General features: G+C 46.4%; 2 protein-coding genes across 4 annotated transcripts in view; one reads left to right on the top strand and one right to left on the bottom strand.

The window, feature by feature from the left end:
* The window catches only part of PDE6H (phosphodiesterase 6H), a 114,401-nt gene that overhangs the window by 76,918 nt on the left and 15,259 nt on the right, over positions 1–22,224 (top strand). The gene's annotated exons all lie outside the window — the stretch shown is intronic.
* On the bottom strand, positions 206–9,615 carry ARHGDIB (Rho GDP dissociation inhibitor beta). 2 transcript variants are annotated; one of them, XM_054029176.1, is made up of 6 exons: positions 9,507–9,615; positions 5,225–5,413; positions 4,498–4,581; positions 3,295–3,371; positions 1,570–1,633; positions 206–986 (listed from the first exon to the last, which is right to left on the bottom strand). In XM_054029176.1, the coding sequence occupies exons 2-6, from the start codon at positions 5,400–5,402 to the stop codon at positions 787–789; spliced, it is 603 nt and encodes a 200-aa protein (XP_053885151.1). In that variant the 5' UTR covers positions 5,403–5,413; positions 9,507–9,615; the 3' UTR covers positions 206–786. The 2 variants fall into 2 exon arrangements, with proteins under 2 accessions (XP_053885151.1, XP_053885159.1); XM_054029184.1 differs by lacking the exon at positions 9,507–9,615 and adding an exon at positions 6,213–6,314.

Here is a 22,224-nt window from a genome sequence, read left to right as displayed (position 1 = left end):
TTTCTCCCTAAACCCCATTAGGGTGAGGCTGGTTTATGCGCTGATGTATGAGCGTTATAGCCCTTATGAGACACTTGGGATTTTTTCAGTCCTTTCTCTAACCCTGGATACTGTTTAGCCACATACGATATTGCAATACTATACATGTGTGAAAGACGGAGTGAGGAGACATGTTCCACAAAAGAATGAGAGCCTCACTCAGAAGGGAAGAAAGAAACTGACTTTATTCTTGGGACACTGACGTCTTTACATATCATGGCAGCTAACTGAATCTCCTTGACTGGTTTTGTCTTTAAAGGCAGGACTATGATTTGGGCACCAGACAAGGATAAGAGGACCATAATGGGATCAGCCTTTTACAGTGAGCACAAGGCAGAAATAACACCGTGGAGGACCATTTAGGGGGGCAATTCGTCCTGCCATGAGAGTTGTAGAGCTGGCAAGATGATTGCGTTCCCTCAAAAAGGCACTTCAGAGACCTGATTTGGAGCAAAAGAGGGACCAGCAGGGAGAGGGATTTTTCCCAATTTAACCCCTCATGTGTCACGACAGCTCTGGGTGGGTTATTTTCAGTGTAGCAGCGGGAAATGCAGAGGCTGTCCGTGGGCCTGTGCAAAGACCTGCTTTTAACAGAATCTCCTGTGGCAGGAAGGAACAAGGGTTAGGAGGGTTCTGGAATCCCTTTGTGGCAGTAGGGGGCAGCATGGTGTGCGGGTCCAGGGCATGGCACTCCTGGTGACTAGTGCGGTAGGCAGGGGAAGGAGGGAGAAGGCAGCTTGCGTGACCTCACTCTGTCCACTCCTTCTTAATGGACAGATTCCACTCCCAGGTGAGATGGTCATGCTTGTCATCATCAGTGAAGAAGGACTTGTTGTGATAGGTGCCCCGAGCCAGCATGCCCTTGGGTGCTTCCTCAATAGGTGTCAGGAATTCGTACTCCTCCGGCCGTGGCCCATAGCTGCCAACCATGAACGTAGCTTTATCCACTAGGAGTAAACAATCCACAGGGGAAGAGCCCATGAGGAGGGAAGTACACAAGAAGAGGAAAAGCTGGGTTCATGAGTACGGATCACACAAGAACTGAGGCAGGCATGAGGGGGAGAGGGCAGAGGCAGGGAGCAGACAGACTCACTGAATGAAACGATGCGAGATTTTGTGCAGAGGTCTATATATAGAATCTATGTGTGGAATGAGGATCTCCCCTGGGACAGCCTGAGCAGGGCTGTGTGTGTACAAAAGAAAGAGGGCTCTTTATACGATTGGAAGCTCTGTGGGGTAGCGCAGAAAAAGGCTGGTTTTGTCTGTGTCCGTTGAATGCTCTGTATAGAATGGGAAATTCTGAGAGGGTGGGGAGGGCAGGCTATGTATATAATGGAAACCTGTGTGATGAGTGGTGTACCCATGACTGTTTCTGTATCTGTGGAAGGCTCAGTGTGGGATGAGAGCCTTTGGAAGGGGCTCTTTGATCTGGGGGAATCTCTCTATAGGATGGGAGAATCTGTGTGCAGGGTTGGGAGTGCATGTGAGGGATGGTGTGTTTGGGAGGAGAGGGGGTTCTCTCTTACTCACCCTTCACCCCTGTCCGGTAGGTATGCTGCACATATTTCAATCCAGACACAATGTCCCTATTTACCTGCAAGAGGAAGTGATCATGGATGAGTCTAATAAGGAGGGTCTCAGTGCAATCTCTGCTGCTCTCCTCCTCTCAACCACACACAGACATTCTTGTCCCAGCTCCTCCATGCCACTACTCTCCTCCTTCCCTGTGCTGGACAGGGCGGGACAGGCCTCAGGGCCCAACATGGAGCAGACTTTGCTGAGGGAAGCCCTGGCATTTCTCAATAGCCAGAGATGAGTTTTCACGCAACCTGGATACTTCTGTTTCTCTAATGTGCATCAGAACTCCTCTTCTCCTTGCCCAAGCCCCACAGGTTAATCAGTCTCTCAGGAGGCACTGCAGAGAGGATTGGGGGAAGGCTGAATGCAGGAGAAGTGCAAGGTTCACAGTTGAACATTCCCATGTTAAACCCCAGAGCCAGCTGACTGGAGTCATGCATTCTGCACAAAGAGATGGGGAAAGTCTAGGGTAAGACTAACTGAGCTCACTCCTTCACCTCTAGGGCTGAAGGAGACTGGGATCACTGAAGGGGTGGCAAGCTCATTCCCAGGATATGGAGGGAGATGGTTGGACTAGTTAGTTAGCTAGTGTAGACACAGCCTCAGTAATCTCAATATTCCCCAGTAGAGTCACAGCCTGGCTCCATCCCTTGCTTCTCACAGTCTGGACACACTGTGCATTATTAAATCTGAAAACAACACAGCATGCTCCTTCACATCCCAGGGTTCAGTTTGCTGTGCCTACAGTGATCCCAATCCTGGCCAGCCCTGGGAGCCGGAGAGAGAGTTAAGATAACTAGTCTGGCCCTATCCCATCAGCAAGGGTGGGAAATTTAAGGAAACATTTCCTAGCATAAAGAAGGCTTGGGTGTCACTCTGGGGGTGCCTTTATCTCTAGGCCTGTGTGCAATAAAGCTGCGTGAAAATGGTGGAAAATTTGTCCACATTAACATTTTCACTCTTTCAGTTCAGGTGATTGAACATCTCTCAAATTTTGCTTTTCTGCAAAATGCAGCTAATTTTGTAACAAAAACTTGTAAAGATTAATGTGTCTGCTTTGCATGCCACCTTGCTCTTTGAACGCACCCCACTTTCAACAGGAAACAGGTGAAAATGGCATGAAATGCTGTTGACATTTTTGGCAATGTGAAGCCATTTGGGAGGGCATAACACAATGCAGAAAATCTCAGATTCTGTGTAGTTTTGTCTTTTGCTGCAACTATTTTACCCACCGCTAGGTGTTTGGGAAGTCCAGCAACACTCAGCAGATCAGCTTCACAGGGCTTCATGGGAAGCTTTTTTTTCCAGCTTTGGTTTGTGTGGAATCAAATTTTGCTTTGAGTCCCAAAAACTGAAAGCAAAACTCAATCACGGCTACTGAGTTTCACATAATGACACGTATGAACCATTTCCAAGCATGAATTTTGACTGGTTTCCATGCAACCTCCAGTTCACCACCTGCTTCATAGGTTCACACAACAGGCTTACAAAGGTTAGTAAACCTTTAGGTGCACCTTTAGGTGGTTTGTAACAATACCCAAAAACAGTTAAGTTTTACATGGTTCAGAGCATCATTTCCAACATTTTGCTCAGCTCTAGTTATCTGTGATGACTGGCTGGTAACTGGAGTGAGCACTGAGCAACCTATGGGAAGCGACCAGAGGGGAAGTGACTCACTTTGAAGTGGATCTTAACTCTGTATTCAACTCCTTCCTTTAGTACAAATGTCTCTTTCTTCAGCGCCGCAACGTCCCCTGTAGAGAGAGAATCAGACTGCCACAAAGAGAAGAAACCAGACTCTCTTCCAGGGAATGGATGTGCCCTCCCATCATCTTTTTCTATAGCACACCTGTGAAATGTGTATGCAGGTGTGTATATGCAAGCTTCTTTATGAGTGTGTGTAATACATACAGGTGTGTGTATATGCAAGCTTCTTTATGAGTGTGCGTAATACATACAGGTGCGTGCATATCCGTGTGTGTACGCAGGTATGTGCATGCATACACATACATGCTCCTCTTCTTACACAAAAACAGAGCATGCTTGTGTATATACATTCATGTGCACGCTTGTGTGTGTGTGCACATGCATTCTCAAGAGGCATGTGTGTGTGTGCAGATACACTAATGAGAGGCACACATGTGTGTGCAGTTGTGTTTTGCCCTTCTGTTACTCCAGTGAGCCAGGTGCATAGCATGGCCCCCTATGCACGTTAGCTGTTTCACTCATGTGGAGTCCCTGGTTCCAGTGAGAGGGAGTGGAGGCTGGGCATGTCTCAGCTGGAAACTCAGTTGGACTGCACAGTGTGTGAAGATGAATGGCTTTGCAATGCTGTACGTGCGTGCTGGGGATTTCAGTTGAACAGGAAGTATCAATGCCTTGCCAGTCCTGACTTCCTCTCTCTGATTAGAAGCCCATATAAGGTGAAGCATGACTCTCTCACCATGTCCCCTGAAGCCGGAAGAGCAAGGTTGCTTGACACTGCAGTTTCAACATGGCCTGTTACTCTAACATGTACCTATATCTTGTGCTGGTAGGAGCTAGCTAGGTAGAAATCAGAGCACGTGCCTTTCCCTTTGTACAGGGAACTCTAAGACCTGCAATTCTTAGAGATTTCCAAGATCTTCTGCAGAGGAGTTGAAGATGGAGACCACAGACATATGTTTTTATTACTTCTAACCTTCTTTTTACTATAATTATACTTTAAATAAGAAACTAGGCCCAAGATCTCCATAGCGAATATTCCCCTAGGGTTTACCTCACTTTACACAGCACCAACTTCAAATAGGAAACAGGGCTCTGGAATTATCCCTAGACTTGAAATTTGGGCTGGACCACTGATCATTCCCATATGTGACAAAGGAAGGAGTCTTCACCTACCAGTAAGGTCCATGGTGATTGGTCCTGGAGCAGTATCACATACCAGGGTGAGCCGTGTGACTACCACGTTGGGAGCTGTTGGGTCTGTAGGATTGGAAAGAGGAGGTCAATTGGCTTGCAAAATCAAAGTGGAGGGAGGGAGAGGCATCTCCCTCCTCATCTCCCTGTTTAAAGATTGCTCTGTCATCTAACGTGGAATAATGACTGGGTCCTCTTAGGAAGACAGAACCATGCACCCCGCCCAATGGGAAACATTCCATAAGCCACATCCCACTACCCCTCTAGAAGAGACCATCAGGAACATACCTTCCACCACATGACGCTGCCCTAGCAAGAACTAACCCAGGCATAGCTGCCACCTTGGGTCCCTCCAAGCAGGATTCCCGCTTGGGCACATACCTGAGACCACAAACCTCTTTCTCAGTAGGAACTCTCTCAGGCATGCATGCATGCCTCCCCAAGCCTTGGCCCCATCCCAGACACCCCTAACCACAGACCTGACACTATAGACCCTATCTCCATTTGAGTCCACCCACCCCAGTCAGGCATATATCTGGTAGCTTGCTCCTATACCGCAGCAAGACCAATGCATATATCTACTGGACCCTCCCCATTGGGGACAACTTCAATCCTTCCCCACAATGTATGCCACCATAGTGTCCTCCCACAACCAGGATTGGACACACACTGTATTTCTCTATAAGCCTTTTCCATCAGAGATCCATACCTGCCACCACAGGCCCATCCCCCAGCAGGGATTTCTTGTACTTAGCAAGGCTTTCATCATCCTTGTCCAGCTCCTGCAGCTCCTGAAGCGATTTCTGGGGTGGGGGCTTGTAGTTGAGTTTGCCGTCCACTTCATCGTCCTCTTCCTCTACATGTAGGTCTGGGGTTTTCTCAGTCATGGTCTCTTGGCCTGAAGAGGGCAATACAGCCAGTCAGTGGCAGGACAAAGCAGGTGAGTACAGCCTGGCTGGTATTTGTTCTCTGGAGAAAGCAACTTAGTCTCCAGGTTTGTCAGTCAGACACCTGGCACCATAGGTGCTGGAACTAGGGGTGCTCACGGTGCTGCAGCTCCCACTGGCTTGCAGTGGTTTCTATCATATACAGGGTTTACAGTTTGGTTCCATGGCTCTCAGCACCCCCACTATACAAATTGTCCCAGCACTGCTGCCTTGCACCTAGGGTGACCAGACCACAAGTGTGAAAAATCAGGACAGGGGGTGGGGGGTAAGAGGAGCCTATATAAGAAAAAGACCCAAAAATCGGGACTGCCCCTATAAAATCGGGACATCTGGTCACCCTACTTGCACCAGCACTACATTCAATGTAGTAACCTAATGCCAAAGCAAAATGCTCAGAAATCTGTTGCTTGAGGGTTGAATTAGTCTGTTGCTGTGTTTCTGTATTTTCAGTTAGATATGCTTCCCCCCTTGTCTTTCTCTCTTGTCCCACACCTTTTGTGGGGCCTCCGGGAGTGAGAAAACAACTTAGACGTAAACTATGACATTTTGCAACAAGCCACCTTGTGCAATCCCAGCACAGCCCTACAATAACTAGGGCAAGCAGCCCCAGCACTGATCAATGATTTCACATTAAAAGCCACTGTCACATATAGAAGCATGGAGGGAAATAAGGAAAAGGTTTAATTTTCCTGCTTCTAATGGGTTATAAATAACACTTAGAAACACAGAATGTACAAGGAGATAAAATACCTGATAATGACTCTCTTAACTGAACAGATTAAATAAACCTTCTTTCCTCAAGAAAATGAATCCTACTAAATCCAGCCGCACATGCCCCAGGCTTTCTCTGCTGCACACCCTTGAAAATAGCTCACTTCATGCAATGACGGGGTCTACTTCCTGTGCAGGAAGGAAATGTGTGGTCTGTTCCTATGACAACACTTGTCCCAGCTGCAGATCTGCTCTGAGCAGTAGCATTTCAACCATAAGACATCGCAGAGGCAAGAGGAAGTGAGAACTAAAGTCAATGAGCAGTTGTCTCAGCACGGGCTTAGACAGGAGCTGCTCACTGGATTTCCTCTTCCATGAGGACAATGGCAGGTTCTTTCCCCATGGAATCCTGGGATTATCACAGATTTCCAGAGCCACTTCTTCAGTTGGTATAAATCAGTGCAGCTGCACTGAAGTCACCTGTTGGAAGAATGAACCTGCTCTGGTGGCTGCACAGAAAGAAGTAAAGAGAGAGAAAAAGTGGATGGAGGATGAGGAGATAGGTGGATGGATGGAGAATGGATGGCCAAAAGGAGAGAATGAGGTAGAGAAGGGGATGAATGGCCGGAATAAGGAAGGAAAGGTTGAACGGTTGAGTAGATAGGACTGTAGGTTCTGCCTTAATGAATCAGATGACTGGTCCATCTAGTCTGGTATATGGTAGTGGTCAATTTTTGATGCTTCTGAGAAAGGTTTAAAAAAACCAGCCACAATCCCATTGGCAATGGTGGATACTGCACATCGACCCAATCATTCTTTGCTGTGTGACGATTTTGTTTGATTTGTTCTATGTATAGTGGTCATTCATTTTAGTGACTGACCATTTATTCTTGTGTCATGGGATAATATGAAAGGCGGAATTGATACACTTCCACTTTACCCTTAGTTATTTTAAATTTCTCTATCAATTTCCCTCTAATTCTTCTCTCTAGGTAGGTAACCCTAGTGTTTGCCCACTCACTCAATGGATATGTTGATGATAATGACATATTTCACTCATTAAATTAAAATGACTCTCCCGGGATGAGTTTGTGAGTAGAACTGCGCAAGGCTGAATCACACCCAGCTTGGCAGCTTCAGACATTATCCCAGTCCTGGTGAGACTGATGGAAAAACTCCAGGAGGAGCATGTTGGCAGATGCCTTTGGTGGCATAAAGGTGATAGATACATAGACTGACTAAAGAGCCCAGGAACAGACAGATTTGGTCATGCCTTCCAATGGATAATACATATTCTATGATACTGCATTACAATTAAACCTTTGCGTGAGTCTGGAACTAATGTGGAGAAGCCAGTGGGGAGAAAAGGAAATCTGAGACAGCTCTACAGATGAGGAGAGAGGTCAAATCTTCCCATTGGTGCCTTCATTGCAACTGTCCTGATTTACACCAACTGAAAAATTGGTTCTGGGAGTCTGCATTCCATGGTGAAAGAACCTGAGATTGTCCTCATAGAAGAGGAAAACCAGGCCTGTTCCAGGATCCTATGGGAAAAAATCTGATTGATCCCCCAGCTTCAGCATGAAGAATGCATGATGAAGCCCTGAAACTTTTGATCATTCCCCCACCATCTTGTCCGCTTGACCTCTCCACTCCTCACTCCCTCCATGAGGGTCTTTATGGTCTATCAGAGAGGGAGAAGGAGAAGAAGACACTGATATCGGGAAAGGGAGGGAGGTGGAGAACAGAGATTTTGTCCTGGAATGTCTGGTTACTTCCCTGGTTACTCCCTCAGATCTTCCTCCTGCTTTGCCCAGGACTGAGGCACTTTCCATCAGAACTAGTGCAGAGGGCTCCCCTTCTCAGGAATTCTTCTGGGTGCCCTAAACCTCCCAGAGATCTTAGCAACCCATTGGGCAAGCTGGAATGGCAGACTACCCAATTACCTAGTGAACCAAAGGGATAGGGCTCTGGCTAGTCCCCCCTGGTATGGATACCGTCCTGGCTCATTCGTATGCCTACGCTGCTGCTCCCTACTATGTGGAGTAGGTTAGACCCATGCCTGAGTTTTACTTCTAGGGTTCAAGGTCCCAGTCCTGCTCTCTGCAAAACTCCCATTAATTTCAGTAGGAAAGGAAGGGCCTTCTATGCACGTGCGTGCTCACTCACTACAGTCATCTACAAAATGGAATACATCAGAGCTTCTCCTGGACACCTCAGCTTCCTCCACCTTGTTTGTTAGTGCATACGGATGTGGTTTGCCTCACTGGCCCAGCAGGAAGGGTAATGCTCCTGTGGCTCTTCAGATATATTGTCTATACACTGAATGGCCACTTTTACAATGAAAAAATAAAATTAACCCTTAAAACACTTTTGGAAAGAAATTAAAGATTTGTTTCCTACCATGAACGCTTTCTCTGGCCCTACCCACTCGCATAGATTCTTAGGCCGTCCCTGTGCCCCTGCCCTGCCCCTTGACACCTCCCTCTTCTCACGCACTAGATTTCAAATTGTGTCTTTGAGGACCGGGGTCTTGTCTCTGGCCATGGGGGAGAAACAACGAGCCAGGGAGCCCCTGCCAGAAAGTGAAAGCTTCAAAAGGCAAAGAGCAAAAACACCATAATCATTGGTACCAGCCACCCACTTTGGCAGAGTCCCAGGGCTGAACGGGCAGGGGAGGTTGAAGCTTCAGAAGCGCTCGCTGTAGGTCAGAGGGAGCCATGCTGACAGGAGGCAGCAGGCAGAGAAAGACCTTACTGCCGCTCCCTGTGCTGTATGGTATCTGTCCTGGGCATAAATGGGGGACATCAGCCATTTAACAAGTGCTTCTTAAGAGCATCAAACTCACATAAAACGTAACCCCCAAATATAGGGCTTATCTACGCAAGAACGAGGATCTGGCAGAGGGAATGCATTGGAATTTTCCATGATGCAGGGTAAACTACTTCCTCTCCCAGCCCCACCCCCTAGGGATGAAAGGTAAAATACCCCATTGCCTGAGCAGGCCTCTTGGGAAAGCAAAGCAAAGCATTGTTTACCAAGGAGCCTGGGCAGGAGACAACTCCCACCCCCCCTCCAATCCTTCACAAGCATTTCCCAGGCTCACTGACAGCGCAGTGCACAAGCATCTCCCCTTTCTCCTCCTCACAGCTGTCTAACTTCCCTTTCTGGTGCAGCCAGGACCATCCTCTTTGCATTTCAGACCCTTTCCTATTGTAAAGCTGTGCAAATCAATCCCCCCTGCGCCGCAGGGAACAGCTCAAATTGTGGTCGCACAGTGAGAAGGCTCTTTTCCATCTCCCCCTCCCCCGAGTTATCTGCATTTATACTCACTGGCTGGCGTCTGCGTCCGGGGTCCCTCTCTGCTCTCTGCGCTCAGTTTTGAGTTTTGGCAGTTAGAGCAGGAAGGAAGTTGAAGAAAAAAAAAAAAAAAAAGCGCCCACACTTCAAGAGGAAGCCCTGAGCTAGCTGCAGAGTCACTGCTCATGCTGCAGTGCTCACTTTATCTGGATCCTCCTACATCTTGATCAACTGGGTCTGAGCAGCATCCTTTCCCACAAACAGCCTGTATGTGTGTGTGTGTGTGTGCGCGCGTGCATGTCACTGTGTGCTTGTATGTGTTCGAAGATGGGTGTTTTGTATATTACTGTGTACCTCCGGGTAAATCTGTTGGATATGGGAATATATTTTTGCATGCATTTGTGTTCATATGTGGGAGCATGTACTCCAGTCCTGATTCTTATCTCACGTTAGTTTTCCGCCGGTGTAGCTCCATTGATTTCAACAGGGTTATTTCTGGTGTGTGTGTGTGTGGGGGGGGGGTAGATATGGGTGTGCATTACAGAGGCACCCCCATCTTCCCCAAACTTAAGGATGTGTTTAGTTTTCCACTTAAAGCAGGGTGTGAATCCCTAAATTAAGCATGGTCTCTCACAGGAATCAATTATCCTCAAACATGAACAACCTCAAGAAGGAGAAACTGATTTTCTAGGTGCTTTTCACACTCTTTAGAGCCTGCTTTTCAGACATATAGCAGTTTTTAAACCATTTCCTCTTTGAAACGTCAATAGAGATTCTGTCTTTCTATTCCAACCCAGAACATCCTCACCAAGTGCACATTTAATGACTCACACGTAAAACTTTCCTCTGACCTCATACTTTTCCAGATACAAATACAGTAACACATTAAAGACTTAACCCCTCCAGGTATATTTCCAGGTACACACCTTAGAATGCTCAAGAACCGATGGGGGAGGGATGGGTGTGTGGGCACCGCTAGGTAGGTTTTATAGTCCATTAAGATAAGATTAGAGTTATTGTTTCTGTCTGAGTGTGATTGTGAAGAATTGGATGTGTGCGTTGGGTGATTCTGTGTGTTGGAACTGAAAGCATGTTTTTGTATAACCACTATCTGAGGGCCAAATTCTTCTCTCAGTTACACTGGTGCAAATCTGGAGTAAATCCTCTGATTTTGATGGATTTACTCCAGATTGACCTGGGAGCAGCAAAACAGAATTAGGACTTGTGAGAAGGAGATCATGCAAAAACATGTGAGTTGAGGCTGTTGTGAAAGCAAATGTCACAGGTGGAGATTTCCTTGATTTTTAATGATTGTGTGGATAGGAGATGTACCTGAGCAACTTTAAGTGAATGGAGTTTTGTTGTTGCTTTTTGGGGGGGGGGGGGGGGGAGGCATACAAATCTGTGTGTGTATGCATGTTTGTGTATTTAAGTATGTGAATGTGTGTAGATATCAAGATGTACATATGTGTGTGTATATAGCTATAGAAGTGTGCACGGGTGCATGTAGGAAGGGATGTGTGTAGCTGTGTGTTTTATAGGTATGTGTGTTTAATGTAGGTATGATATTGTATGTGAAAGAATGTGTTTGTGTATAGCCATAGATGTAGGAGTATGTATGATGTGGCCTATTGGATAGAATACTGAAATGGGATTCAGACGACCTGTAGAGGCACAGAGAGGTGAAGTGACCTGTGACTTCGGGACAGTCACGTCACCTCTCTGTGCCTCAGTTTCCCCAAATGTAAAATGGGAGATGATAAATCTTAGCTCCTTTGTAGATCCTTTAGGATGCAGCAGCCATGTGCAGCTCAGACAATGGAACCTACCTAGCAGTGCCCACACACCCACCCTTCCCCCATCTGTTCTTGAACATTCTAGAGTGTGCCACACCCAGATCACCTCAGTTCTGACAGAAATTGTGATGGGGATGGTCATGCCTACTGGTCAGAGTCAGAATCAAGAGTCCAGGGTAGAGTTAGAGTGAGAGCATGGTTGGAGCAAGAGCAGGCTAAGGCTTGCGGAGTCTTGCCACTGTCAGTCAAGAATGAGTTCCAAGCCCTACCGTGACACTGAGCAGATGGAGTGGCTATTTCTCTTTGTGAGGCTTATATACCTGGTCTGGGAATCACATGGCCAGTTCCTAGCTTGTGGATTGGCTGGAGCCTAGCACAGGAGTGACTCATCACCTTACAAGTTCCTTCCAACCGCCAGCTGCGACAGACCAGGAACAGATCTGGACAGAAGATCCCGAAGCTCTTTAGACAGAGCCTCTAGTTGTTGGTTTAGTAGTTTAGCTAGTCAGTTTAGGTATCGTAATTTAGGTTTGTTACTTGACTTAAAAAGTTAAAGGTTTTCATGCTAGTTAGCTTTGGCCCAGGGCCAAGAGCCAAGAGACCAGGTTTGAAAAGAGGCGTGTCATGTCTGACGGTATTCCCGGCATTGAATGCACACAATCACTGCCTCACTTGTCATGACTATAAAGAAGCACTGAAATATTAAGCACATCAACAGGAGGGGGTGGTCAAACTTCAACATGTCAGCATCTGAGTTTGGTTCAGAGAAGTATCCAGAAGTTTGACGGTTTCTTACTAGTTTAGCCAAATCTTTAAAGGCACCTCCCTAAACCACACGACCTTTGCTCCCTAAGGCCAGCCTCAAGTCTTCTAAAATCATGAGTCAAGCAGCAAAAATCATGAGATTGGGCTAAAAATCATAAGAGTTTTTTTTAAAAAATCATAAATGTGGGGTTCTTTCTAGTTGCCATCTGGTACTGGAGCCTTTAGAGTTCATATTTTCAAACTAGAAACTTAGCAATTAAGAAAAATGCTGAGGTTCTCACATCGTCACAGGAATCCAGGAGCTTTAAGGGGGGGGAATAAAACCCTAATATTGTGATAAAAGCAGGAGAGTCAGCAACGCTGCTCTTCCAAACCTCTTACAGTCCTGGGCTTCCCCCTCTTTGAGGGGGTTTTTTCAAGAGGGTCAGGGTGAACTTCTGAGCATTTCACACACTTTTAACATCTTCAGGAGGCTCTCATGATGTTTGGAAGAGCTGGGAAGTAAACGCATGCACTCCTTCTAACATCATCCTGCTTTATCTTTCTGGGGGAGGCAGCCTTCCTACCCACCCCTTTAGTTAGCTGCAGGATTGGAAACACTCATTTGAATCTCACTGAAGTTGCACATTAGCCTTTCAGTGCATGCAAAGCTGTCTCATCCCCAAAGTACACACAGGATGCAACAATCCCTGTTCTCTAAAATTGTGGAGGAGGGCAGGAGGGGTAAAAGGTCAATCAAACTCTCCCCAGTACACCACCCATCATATTAAGAGAGAACCTAGAACATAATTAAGGATTGACTAGCCCTCTTTGGAGGAAGAGATTTCTGTGACTGTAATGGAGGGTGTAGGGTCCTATGATGGTTAGATCTACCAGCGACCACTGGGTTATTTCTCCCACTGCAACCAGGAAGGCTAAACCCTTATCAATACATTTCAGAATCTCACAAGGAAAAAAAAAGAGAGAGAGAGAGAGAGAATCCAGGTGGTGTGGTGGTTTATATTCAGGGTTTGTCTCTGGAGTTCTTAATTTTCTGAATCAATGTATTCACTTCTAATCAACAGGCAATTGACAACATATTGTAGGTAACTACATTCTGCTGTCCTGAGTTCAGTTGGATATAGTCTCTTCATTTTGTGTCTCAAATTTTGCAGAATGTTGCTGTATGCTGTTTAATGCCTTCGGTATGTTCCACCCCAGAGGTAGCTGCATTACAGCAAGGGCTGAAGTGATCTTTATATTCTGCCAGTTGCAACTAGTGACCATCAGAAGTAGTTGACACTGTAAACCAATTTCTGTCATAACCTTTTGTTTTCACATGCTCGTAAGTTTCCAAAACATTCATCTTTGAGGCTGAAATTTTCCAGTTATGGGCTCTGACACAAGGTGATTGAAGTTTGAGCAGAGATTCCAGCATTTTTTAATGATGAGAAGATATAAAGCCTATGTTTTTCCTAGTGCAAACAATGGTTCATGTAGAGATGTTTTGGTGAGGGGTATAAATGTGCACTTGATAGAACTTTATAAGTATTATTATTTTTATTCGACTTCACACTACTCTGTATAATTTCCTCTGGTCCTGCACCTATATCATTAGCTGTGCCAGCCGTACAAGTTACTGATCTTTTCTGGGAGGAATTCACAGTTGTGTTGCAGCAACCTTACGCCAGTAGAGCTGATGCAAAGTGGTTGTAAGTCTCACCCCGAGGCTTCCCCAGAAAGATAAGACAGTTGTCATTTATTCATACTATAGAAACTTAATTTCAATGGTGTCACGCTCTGCAGTGTGGCGGGGGGGACTCACTGCCTCCCTCCCCAGGCACCCAGCTCGAGGTCCTCTGGTTGGTGGAAATTTTGATAATACAGTGTCGTCAAAAATGGGCATCATTCAAAGGCCCTTTCTCCCACAAACGCAATGGTACCAAACATGACAAACCTAGAACACTTACATAGAGAACTATTCAAGAAAATGTTGAAAAATCAACTTTTTAAAATTATACTTTAACACAGGCATGTCAAACATGCAGCCCTCACCAAGTTACATTGTAGCCCTCAGTTGACAGTGCTGTGTTACCGGCTAATGCTCAGAACATGATACCTGGTTACATAGGCACTGACTCCGTGGTTGCTCATCTCCTGGTCATGCCCCGATCTCAGCATGATGTTGATCTACATGAGACTTTGGGAAAGTCCTAGTTCTCCAAGGTATCATGATTGATGTTCGACTGCTATGGAATGGTATGACTCAGATACAAGTTCTCGGCAAACCAGAACCTTTTAACACCTGCTGAGATTGGGCCGAATACTTCATTATGAGGTCACAGAGAAAATACTGGACCTATGATGAAGTCCACCTAGTGTTTGACATGTATGCAGAAAAATCAATTAAAAATATTACCAGAAAGAAGAGCCTCCATGCTATTGCACCTGTCTAATACAAATTCATTAACTCCATGAACATCTCCAGTGTCACAATGAAGTAGCTACTATCTCATACTCACACAAAGGATGAGTTAAATGCATACCTTGCAGGAAAAATACTCCAGCATGTGAAGAATTGCTTGAAGAATTTAGTTGTCACATGGCATAATCAAGCTGCTGTCTCACACTATTCAGGGGAGTTTTTTTGTAGTTCCTATGAGGAGGCTGACTCTAATATTATTTTGCATGCCATCAGTTCCACAAATGCTACTAAACTTTGGATATTTGCACAAGACGCAGATGTTCTAGTGCTCTCTGTGAGACGCTACGCAAGACTTCAGCAAAATTTTGTTTTTGTACCTCCTGCTGGGGAACAGAATTGCTCTATATCTATCAGAGATGTGTTCCTATCATTTGAACCATTAAAAGACGCCATCCTGAAAGATTTCCATGCCGTTTCCGAATGTGACACTACTGGACAGTTGTCTGGAAACATCAAATTATCTTACTGGAAGGCATTTGATTCAGTCACCAAAGACTCCTTCCTCGCTCTGAAGATGCTCGGAACAGCTGGAGGCATTCATATGCCAAGTTTAGTATTTGAAGACCATAATTGGGACACTTGCTGAGCTACATTGGTGGATGTTTTCCAAGAAGCAGACAAAAATTGCCACTGACAAAGGATGCATTTACATCTGCTATCACGAAGGCAAATTACCAGGCAATGGAATGGCCTCAGATTGATTAAATGCATCCAAAACTACTCTCCCCTATTGGGCATAGATGGATCTTGGAGGATGGACTGATCACACCAGTTATGTTTGAAATACCACGCGCTCTGGAATCAATCCTTCAGCTAATCGAATGGTTATGTACAAAGACCAGATGCTCACCGCCCTGCAAATGTTTGGCCAGCAGCCTGCCATGTATGGAGATGTGTGAGTGTGGAACAGATGACGATTAGTGTGACAATGCATCTAGCCGTGGTGCCCTAGACAGAGACAACACTGATGACTTGGATGAATGAATGTTTTAAGTCTTTTTTTATGTAAGCAATGCATCCCGGTGTTAAAGTGTAATTACCACAACATTGACTTTTAAACATTTTCTCTAATATATATCTACATAATTGTTCTAGGTTTGCCATGTTTGGTACCACTGAGTTTGGGGGGTGGGGGGAAGGGCTTTCGAATGATACCCAACTCACCCCATTTCCAATGACATTATATTATCAAAATTTCCACCAACCAGAGGCACGGGAGTTGGGAGCCAAGGACAGTGAGTCCCTCCTGTGACGCTACCAAGGGTGACACCACTGAAATGATGATTCTGTAGATTTTTATGAATCAGATGACACCTCCCTGGCTTTTCCATCACTGACTTGCCCTCACAATGATTTTTGACTATATTAGGCTCCCAGGCTAGAGTAGGAAGCCTCCTGTGACGTTGTGCAGTCTATATGGTTTTATAAAAACTTGATAATAAGTTAATATAATATAACTGAGATAGTTTTAGAGAAAATACGGTAATAAGTGAATGTAACGTAACTGGGATATGCTTCATGCAAAAGGTCTCTTGTAAGGTATCATTACAAAGCTTATAATCTACTGAGTATGATCATCTGATTTGTATAAATGTACCACTCTTGTATCTAAAACTAGAAATATAAAATGCAACTCTGAGGGCCTATTGTAATTGTGTAAAGTGTGGACCATTAATGATGGTTTGGAATCTTGATGACTCCCATTGTCTGCAGATGGCTGTATTTACCTGTGAGTCTTCCTGTATATGTGTGTGCTGGCAAGTGAGTAATGAAGTCTTGCAGTGACATGTGATCATGTCACCTGAACTGGAATCCATCTTTAACCTGGTGCTTTTCCAGTGAGGGGGGGGGGTGGAAACCCAGAGGGACAAAGAGTTCCTGCCTTATGCAAAAGATATATAAAGGGGGAAAGAGAACAGAGAGAGGGAGGAGCCATCATGAAGAATCCCCTAGCTACCACCTGAGCTGCAACAAGAGCTGTACCAGGGGAAAGAATTGTGCCCAGGCTTGGAAGGTGTCCAGTCTGAGAAAAAACGTACTGAAGCATCTCTGAGTGTGAGATTATCTGTATTCAGTTTGATTAGGCATAGATTTGCGCATTTTATTTTATTTTGCTTGGTGACTCACTTTGTTCTGTCTGTTACTACTTTGAACCACTTAAATCCTACTGTCTGTATTTAATAAAAATCACTTTCTATTTAGTAATTCACTCAGAGTATGTATTAATACCTGGGGGAGCAAACAACTGTGCATATCTCTCTATCAGTGTTACAGAGGGCGAACAATTTATGAGTTTGCCCTGCATAAGCTTTATGCAGGGTAAAACGGATTTATCTGGGTTTAGACCCCATTGGGAGTTGGGCATCTGAGTGCTAAAGACAAGCACACTACTGTGAACTGTTTTCAGGTAAACTTGCAGCTTTGGGACAAGTGATTCAGACCCTGGGTCTGTGTTGGAGCAGATGAGTGTCTGGCTCAGCAAGACAGGGTGCTGGAGTCCTGAGCTGGCAGGGAAAACAGGAGCAGGGGTAGTCTTGGCACATCGGGTGGCAGCTCCCAAGGGGGTTTCTGTGATCCAACCCATCATACCTCCCTTCTAAATGCAGAAATCCCCCCTGCCCCAATGAAATATACTGTATCTCTTGGACAGTGTTTCTATGGTAAGCCTCTATATGCATCCGAAGAAGTGGGCTGTAGTCCACGAAAGCTTATGCTCTAATAAATTTGTTAGTCTCTAAGGTGCCACAAGTACTCCTGTTCTTTTTGCGGATACAGACTAACACGGCTGCTACTCTGAAACCTATGGTAAGCTAGTGACATACTTTGGAATTCTGTGGGAAGAAAGTTGCAAAATAAATGTAGAGCAACTTCAGTGGGATTGAAAGGAGAATTTGGCCCAGTAAGTGAAATTATATAAATGCATATATGCTCTACAAGTACAAGTCCCCAGCCTGTCTGAGGAATCATTTTAGAAGTATAAATCCTGTTGAAGTTATTGCTACTCACAGGAACTTACCATATATTTTCCCCATTGTAACAATACTTCATTCTTCTAGTACACTAGTTTATGTGGCAAGTGAAAGTGACAGAGATGTGAATACATACCTTGATATGGGCGCAGATGTGCACAGTGTGAGGACCTTGTGTATAGATAGGAATGGGTGTGTGTTTAACATGCCTCAGCACTGCATGTGGTAGGCTGAAGTTCACACAGAGCATGTGTTTAGCAAAGATGGGAGGGGACACACATGGAATGGTTCAGACACACAGCACACAGTAGGGGCCTTCATGGGTTACTGTAATTCCTGACCCATATCACTGTAGAAGGTTTCCTGTGGAAGTAGGTTCCTGAAATTCATTCAGAGGGCTGAGGCTTCTGGTGTTTTCCAGGTTGGGTGCCACGGAGTCGGTCAGGTGGGAACCTGAACCAGGGGAACGGAACGTGATGAAGTGCTCCATCTCTCCTTCATGTTCCCAGGCATTTCAAGGAGAGATTTGCCGGAGGCACGGGGAGAAGATTGGAGACTTAACGTCTAATTAAGCAGCTTTTAGGCCAGCTAAAGCGCTAATCCCATAACTCCAGTCCCCAGCTCAAAGGTGAGGAAGGAAGACACAGGAACCCTGGGCAACTGCTGCTGCCTCTCCCACCCATCAAACACACAGAGGGGGCCAAGCTGGGGGAGAGGGTGTTGGTGAAATGAGAGGGTGGTTCAGGCAAGGAGAAAGAGACTGGAAGGTAGAAAGTCGGGGGAGGGGGCAGCTGGAAGAAAGGGAAAAATAGGGAGCTGGGTGGGGACACAGAGGGGGCAGAGTGGAGTGAGCCAGAAGGAGAGAAAGACAGTCTGGTAAAGGAAAGAGGGGTCAAAGACTGCAGGTATATTTACACTGCAAAAAGGGTGTGCTCTTAATGCAGGTTAGCTAACTCAGGTTCAAATGGCAGTGAAGACACAGCAGCTCAGCTTTTAGTACAGGTTAGCAGCTGGAGCTCAAGCCTATAAGGGTACAGCTGGGAGCAAACCCCCCAGTCCAGAGAGATAGACTTGTGCTAGTGGGGCTGGAGCTAGAAATAGCCAGGGCTGGCTCCAGGCACCAGCCCACCAAGCTTGTGCTTGGGGCGGCACCTGGAGGGGAGCGGCGCGGTGCGGTGCTCCGGCTCCCGCCTCCGGGGAGAGCGGAGCCCCAGCCGGGCACTCCGCCCTCCTCCCAGGGCTCCGGCCGCCCTCCCCCTCCGGCACCCTGCCCCCGGCCGCCGGGGAGAGCGGAGCTCCGGCCGGGACTCGCCGCCCTCCCCCCAGCGCTCTGGCCGCCGGGGAGAGCGGAGCCCTGGCCGGGCACTCCGCCCTCCTCCCAGGACTCCGGCTGCCCTCCCCCCCCCACGCCCTCCCCTGCCACGCTGGGGCGGGGGGGCGGGGGGGGGGGGCGCGGCCGGAGGCTTTTTTGCCTGGGGCAGCAAAAAAGCCAGAGCCGGCCCTGGAAATAGCAGTATGGATGTTCCAGCACAGGCAGAAGTTCAGGCTCTCAAACCGACCCAACCCCCTATGCTTCCAGCCCGAGCCTGGACATCTACACTGCTGTTGTTAGCATGCAGGCACAAGCCCCACAAGACACATCTGTCTACCTGGGCTGAGAGGCTCACTCCCAGTTGCAGTGTAGACATACTTTAGGGGAGCCTGGGCTTGTCATGAGCTGCTAACCTGAGTTATGCCGACTTGGCATGTCGTCACTACTACTTTAACCTGAGTTTGCTAACATGGGTTAGCTGACCAGAGTTAAGAACGCACCTCTTTTTGCAATGTAGACATACCCTGAAAGAGAGATCCAGGAAGGGAGAGGGCACTTGAACTCGCAGATGGGGCTAGGAAAGTAGGGTTGCCACTAGTCTGGTTTTCACCTGGACAATCTGGGTTTTGGCTTGTGTGTCTGGGTGCCATTTGGCAAGCTCTGATGTCCGTTTTTTTTATCTGGGGGGAAGAGGCAGAGCAGGCACAGGGCCTGTGGAAGAGGGGGAGAACGGGGAATGGCCTCAAGAGAAGAGGTGGAGCAGGGGCAGGGCCTTCTGGGTCCAGTTATCAGCCATTAGAAAGGTGGCAACCCTAAGGAAGAGAGTGAATACAGGAAAGGAGATAGGTTTCTGGATAGGGAGAGAAGGATTCTACAGGTCCCCCTAGGTGCAAAGTAGAGAACAGCAAGTGAATTTCTCAGGCCTGGTCTACACTAGAGTTAGATCAACGCAAGGCAGCTTACGTCGAACTAACTCTGTAAGTGTCTACACTAAAATGTTGCTCTTGCGGATGTAACTCGCCTGCTATGCTGACTTAATAGCACCACCTCCATGAGAGGCATAGCACTTAGCTCAATGTAGTTAGTGTCAGTGTAGACACTGCATTACTTACATCAACTTTAGTGGCCGTAAATGCCCCAGCATGACTGCTTTGGTCACCGTTTTGAACTCCACTGCCTGGTGGCCAGGTACACAGGTACACGCCTCTCCCCTGACTCCATTTCCTGTTTGCTCCGTGTGGAGAGCTCACCCAGCTACTGCCTAGCTAACCATGCCAACTCCACGCTGCAGACACACTCCTGCCTGGAGCACACAGGAGGTGGAGGATCTCCTGCGTTTGTGGGGAGAAGAGGCTACAAAAAGGATCCGGAGCAGTGCCATGTGAAAGCTGTACCAGAAGGCAAGGGAGGCTAACAGTTACTCTGGTGCAGAGCCGCAGACATGCTGCTATTAAAAAGAGCTGCATGCCATCGTCAGCAGAGACCTCTCCCCCCAAGAGTCCCCTGGATACTTCGGAGGAGCTGGAGTCATAGGCCCCCAGAGTGAACTCTGAGGAGGAGGTGTTGGGCGAAGAAGAGGAGGAGGCGGCGTATGGGAGGAGTGTTGTACGTTCGACACAGGAGGTAACTGTCCCACTCTACTGGGCACTGGTGAGGCCTCAGCTGGAGTACTGTGTCCAATTCCAGGTGTCACACTTTAGGAAAGATGTGGACAAACTGGAGAGAGTCCTGAGCAACAAAAATGATAAAAGGTTTAGAAAACCTGACCTATGAGGAAAGGTTGACACAACTGGGCATCTTTAGTCTTGAGAAGAGAAGATTGTGAGGAGACCTGACAAAATCTTCAAATCTGTTAAGGACTGTTATAAAGAGGACAGTGATCGACTGTTGTCCATGTCCCCTGAAGGGAGGACAAGAAGTAATGGGCTTAATCTGCTGCAAGAGACATTCAGGTTAGACATTAGGAAAAACTTTCTAACTCTAAGGGTGGTTAAATACTGGAATAGATTACAAAGGGAGATTGTGGAATCCCCATCACTGGAGGTTTTAAAGAACAGATTAGACAAACATCTGTCAGGGATGGTCTAGGTTTACTTTGACTTGATAACTTTTTGAGGAGTCCCTTCCAGCCCTGCATTTCTATGACTCTAGAATATAAGTGAGATCAGAATCAGGGTGTAAGTATTTTTATTATTTGTTGCAGTTCATTTCTGGCCTAGGTGGGATTTAGAAGGACAGAGGGTTTTGTGGAAAGGACAGTGACAAGTTAGTCCAAATAACAAATACTGTACATGTTTTATATCAGCTGTTTTAGATCCTCAGCTGGTGTAAATTAATGAGTACAGATCCATTGATTCCAGTAGAACCACCAATCAAGGATCCGGCCCACTATATTTCAGCCTCAGGTCAGATATATTTTCACAGCAAGACAAACTCATCCATGGAATTGTGAGTGTATTTTAAATTGTGTGTTTCCTGTATCATTAAAGTTTGCCAAATTAGTTGTTATTTCTGGTATAGTTATGGTTGCCATAGTTACCATAGAAAGAACAGGAGTACTTGTGGCATCTTAGAGACATATATATGATATATGCATCCGAAGAAGTGGGCTGTAGTCCACGAAAGCTTATGCTCTAATAAATTTGTTAGTCTCTAAGGTGCCACAAGTACTCCTGTTCTTTCTGCGGATACAGACTAACACGGCTGCTACTCTGAAACCTATAGTTACCATAGGGTTTGAGATCTTGCGGGAGGGGTTGCAAAAGATTTCTTAGAATGGAAGTGGGGAAAAATCTGGCCTACAGCAGCATTGAGAGTGTTGGTTCTCCCTTCCTGGGCCATAGAGACAGGATTACTGTTATTGTTTGACCCCAGTTTCTGGCCCTGTTCTGGTCTAAATTGTGTCACACAGGAGCTGAAAAAAAGCAGGAAACTCAATTTCTCACTGTGTTAGTCAATCACAAGAGGGGATGGAAGCCAGAGCGTGAAGCAGCAATGTGGGAGGCCATAGCCATGGACACACAGGGGGAACTGATCAAACTTGACTCCTGGTCAAGACCCAGCAAATCCCATCATCCAGCTGGGATGCACCTTAAAATTACAACTGAGTCACTCCTGCATGTCTGTTAGTGCCATGCAAAGGGAGCATCTAAGTGCATGCTTGCGCGCGTGTGCGCACACACACACACACACACACTGCAAAGCAGAGTCCAGCACCTTCAGGAGGGAAAGAGAAGCGAAAGGGCAGGGTGAGAGAATAGATGGAATGAGAGAGGTAGAAAAGGGGAAGGCAACAGTGGGAAAGAGTGAGAAATGGATGAAAAAGAGCCAAGAGAAGAACATAAATGGAGCTGATTGAGTATTTTCTGTCAAAATGTCTTTTTCACTGGAAAATGGCTTTCTGAACAAAATGGAAATGTTCATAAAAGTGTCAAATTTTGTCAAA

The sequence above is a fragment of the Malaclemys terrapin genome, chromosome 1 (assembly GCF_027887155.1).
Source record: "Malaclemys terrapin pileata isolate rMalTer1 chromosome 1, rMalTer1.hap1, whole genome shotgun sequence".
NCBI lineage: Eukaryota > Metazoa > Chordata > Testudines > Emydidae > Malaclemys > Malaclemys terrapin.
Note: the sequence above shows the minus strand (reverse complement) of the source record. Positions and strands in the feature narration are given on the sequence as shown.

Coding starts and splice junctions, on each gene's coding strand:
- ARHGDIB (XM_054029176.1), bottom strand. CDS start 5,402: ATGACTGAGAAAACCCCAGACCTACATGTAGAGGAAGAGGACGATGAA. Junction 4,582..5,224: donor GGATGGGCCTGTGGTGGCAG/GTATGGATCTCT, acceptor CCAATCCTACAG/ACCCAACAGCTCCCAACGTG. Junction 3,372..4,497: donor AATCACCATGGACCTTACTG/GTAGGTGAAGAC, acceptor CTCTCTCTACAG/GGGACGTTGCGGCGCTGAAG.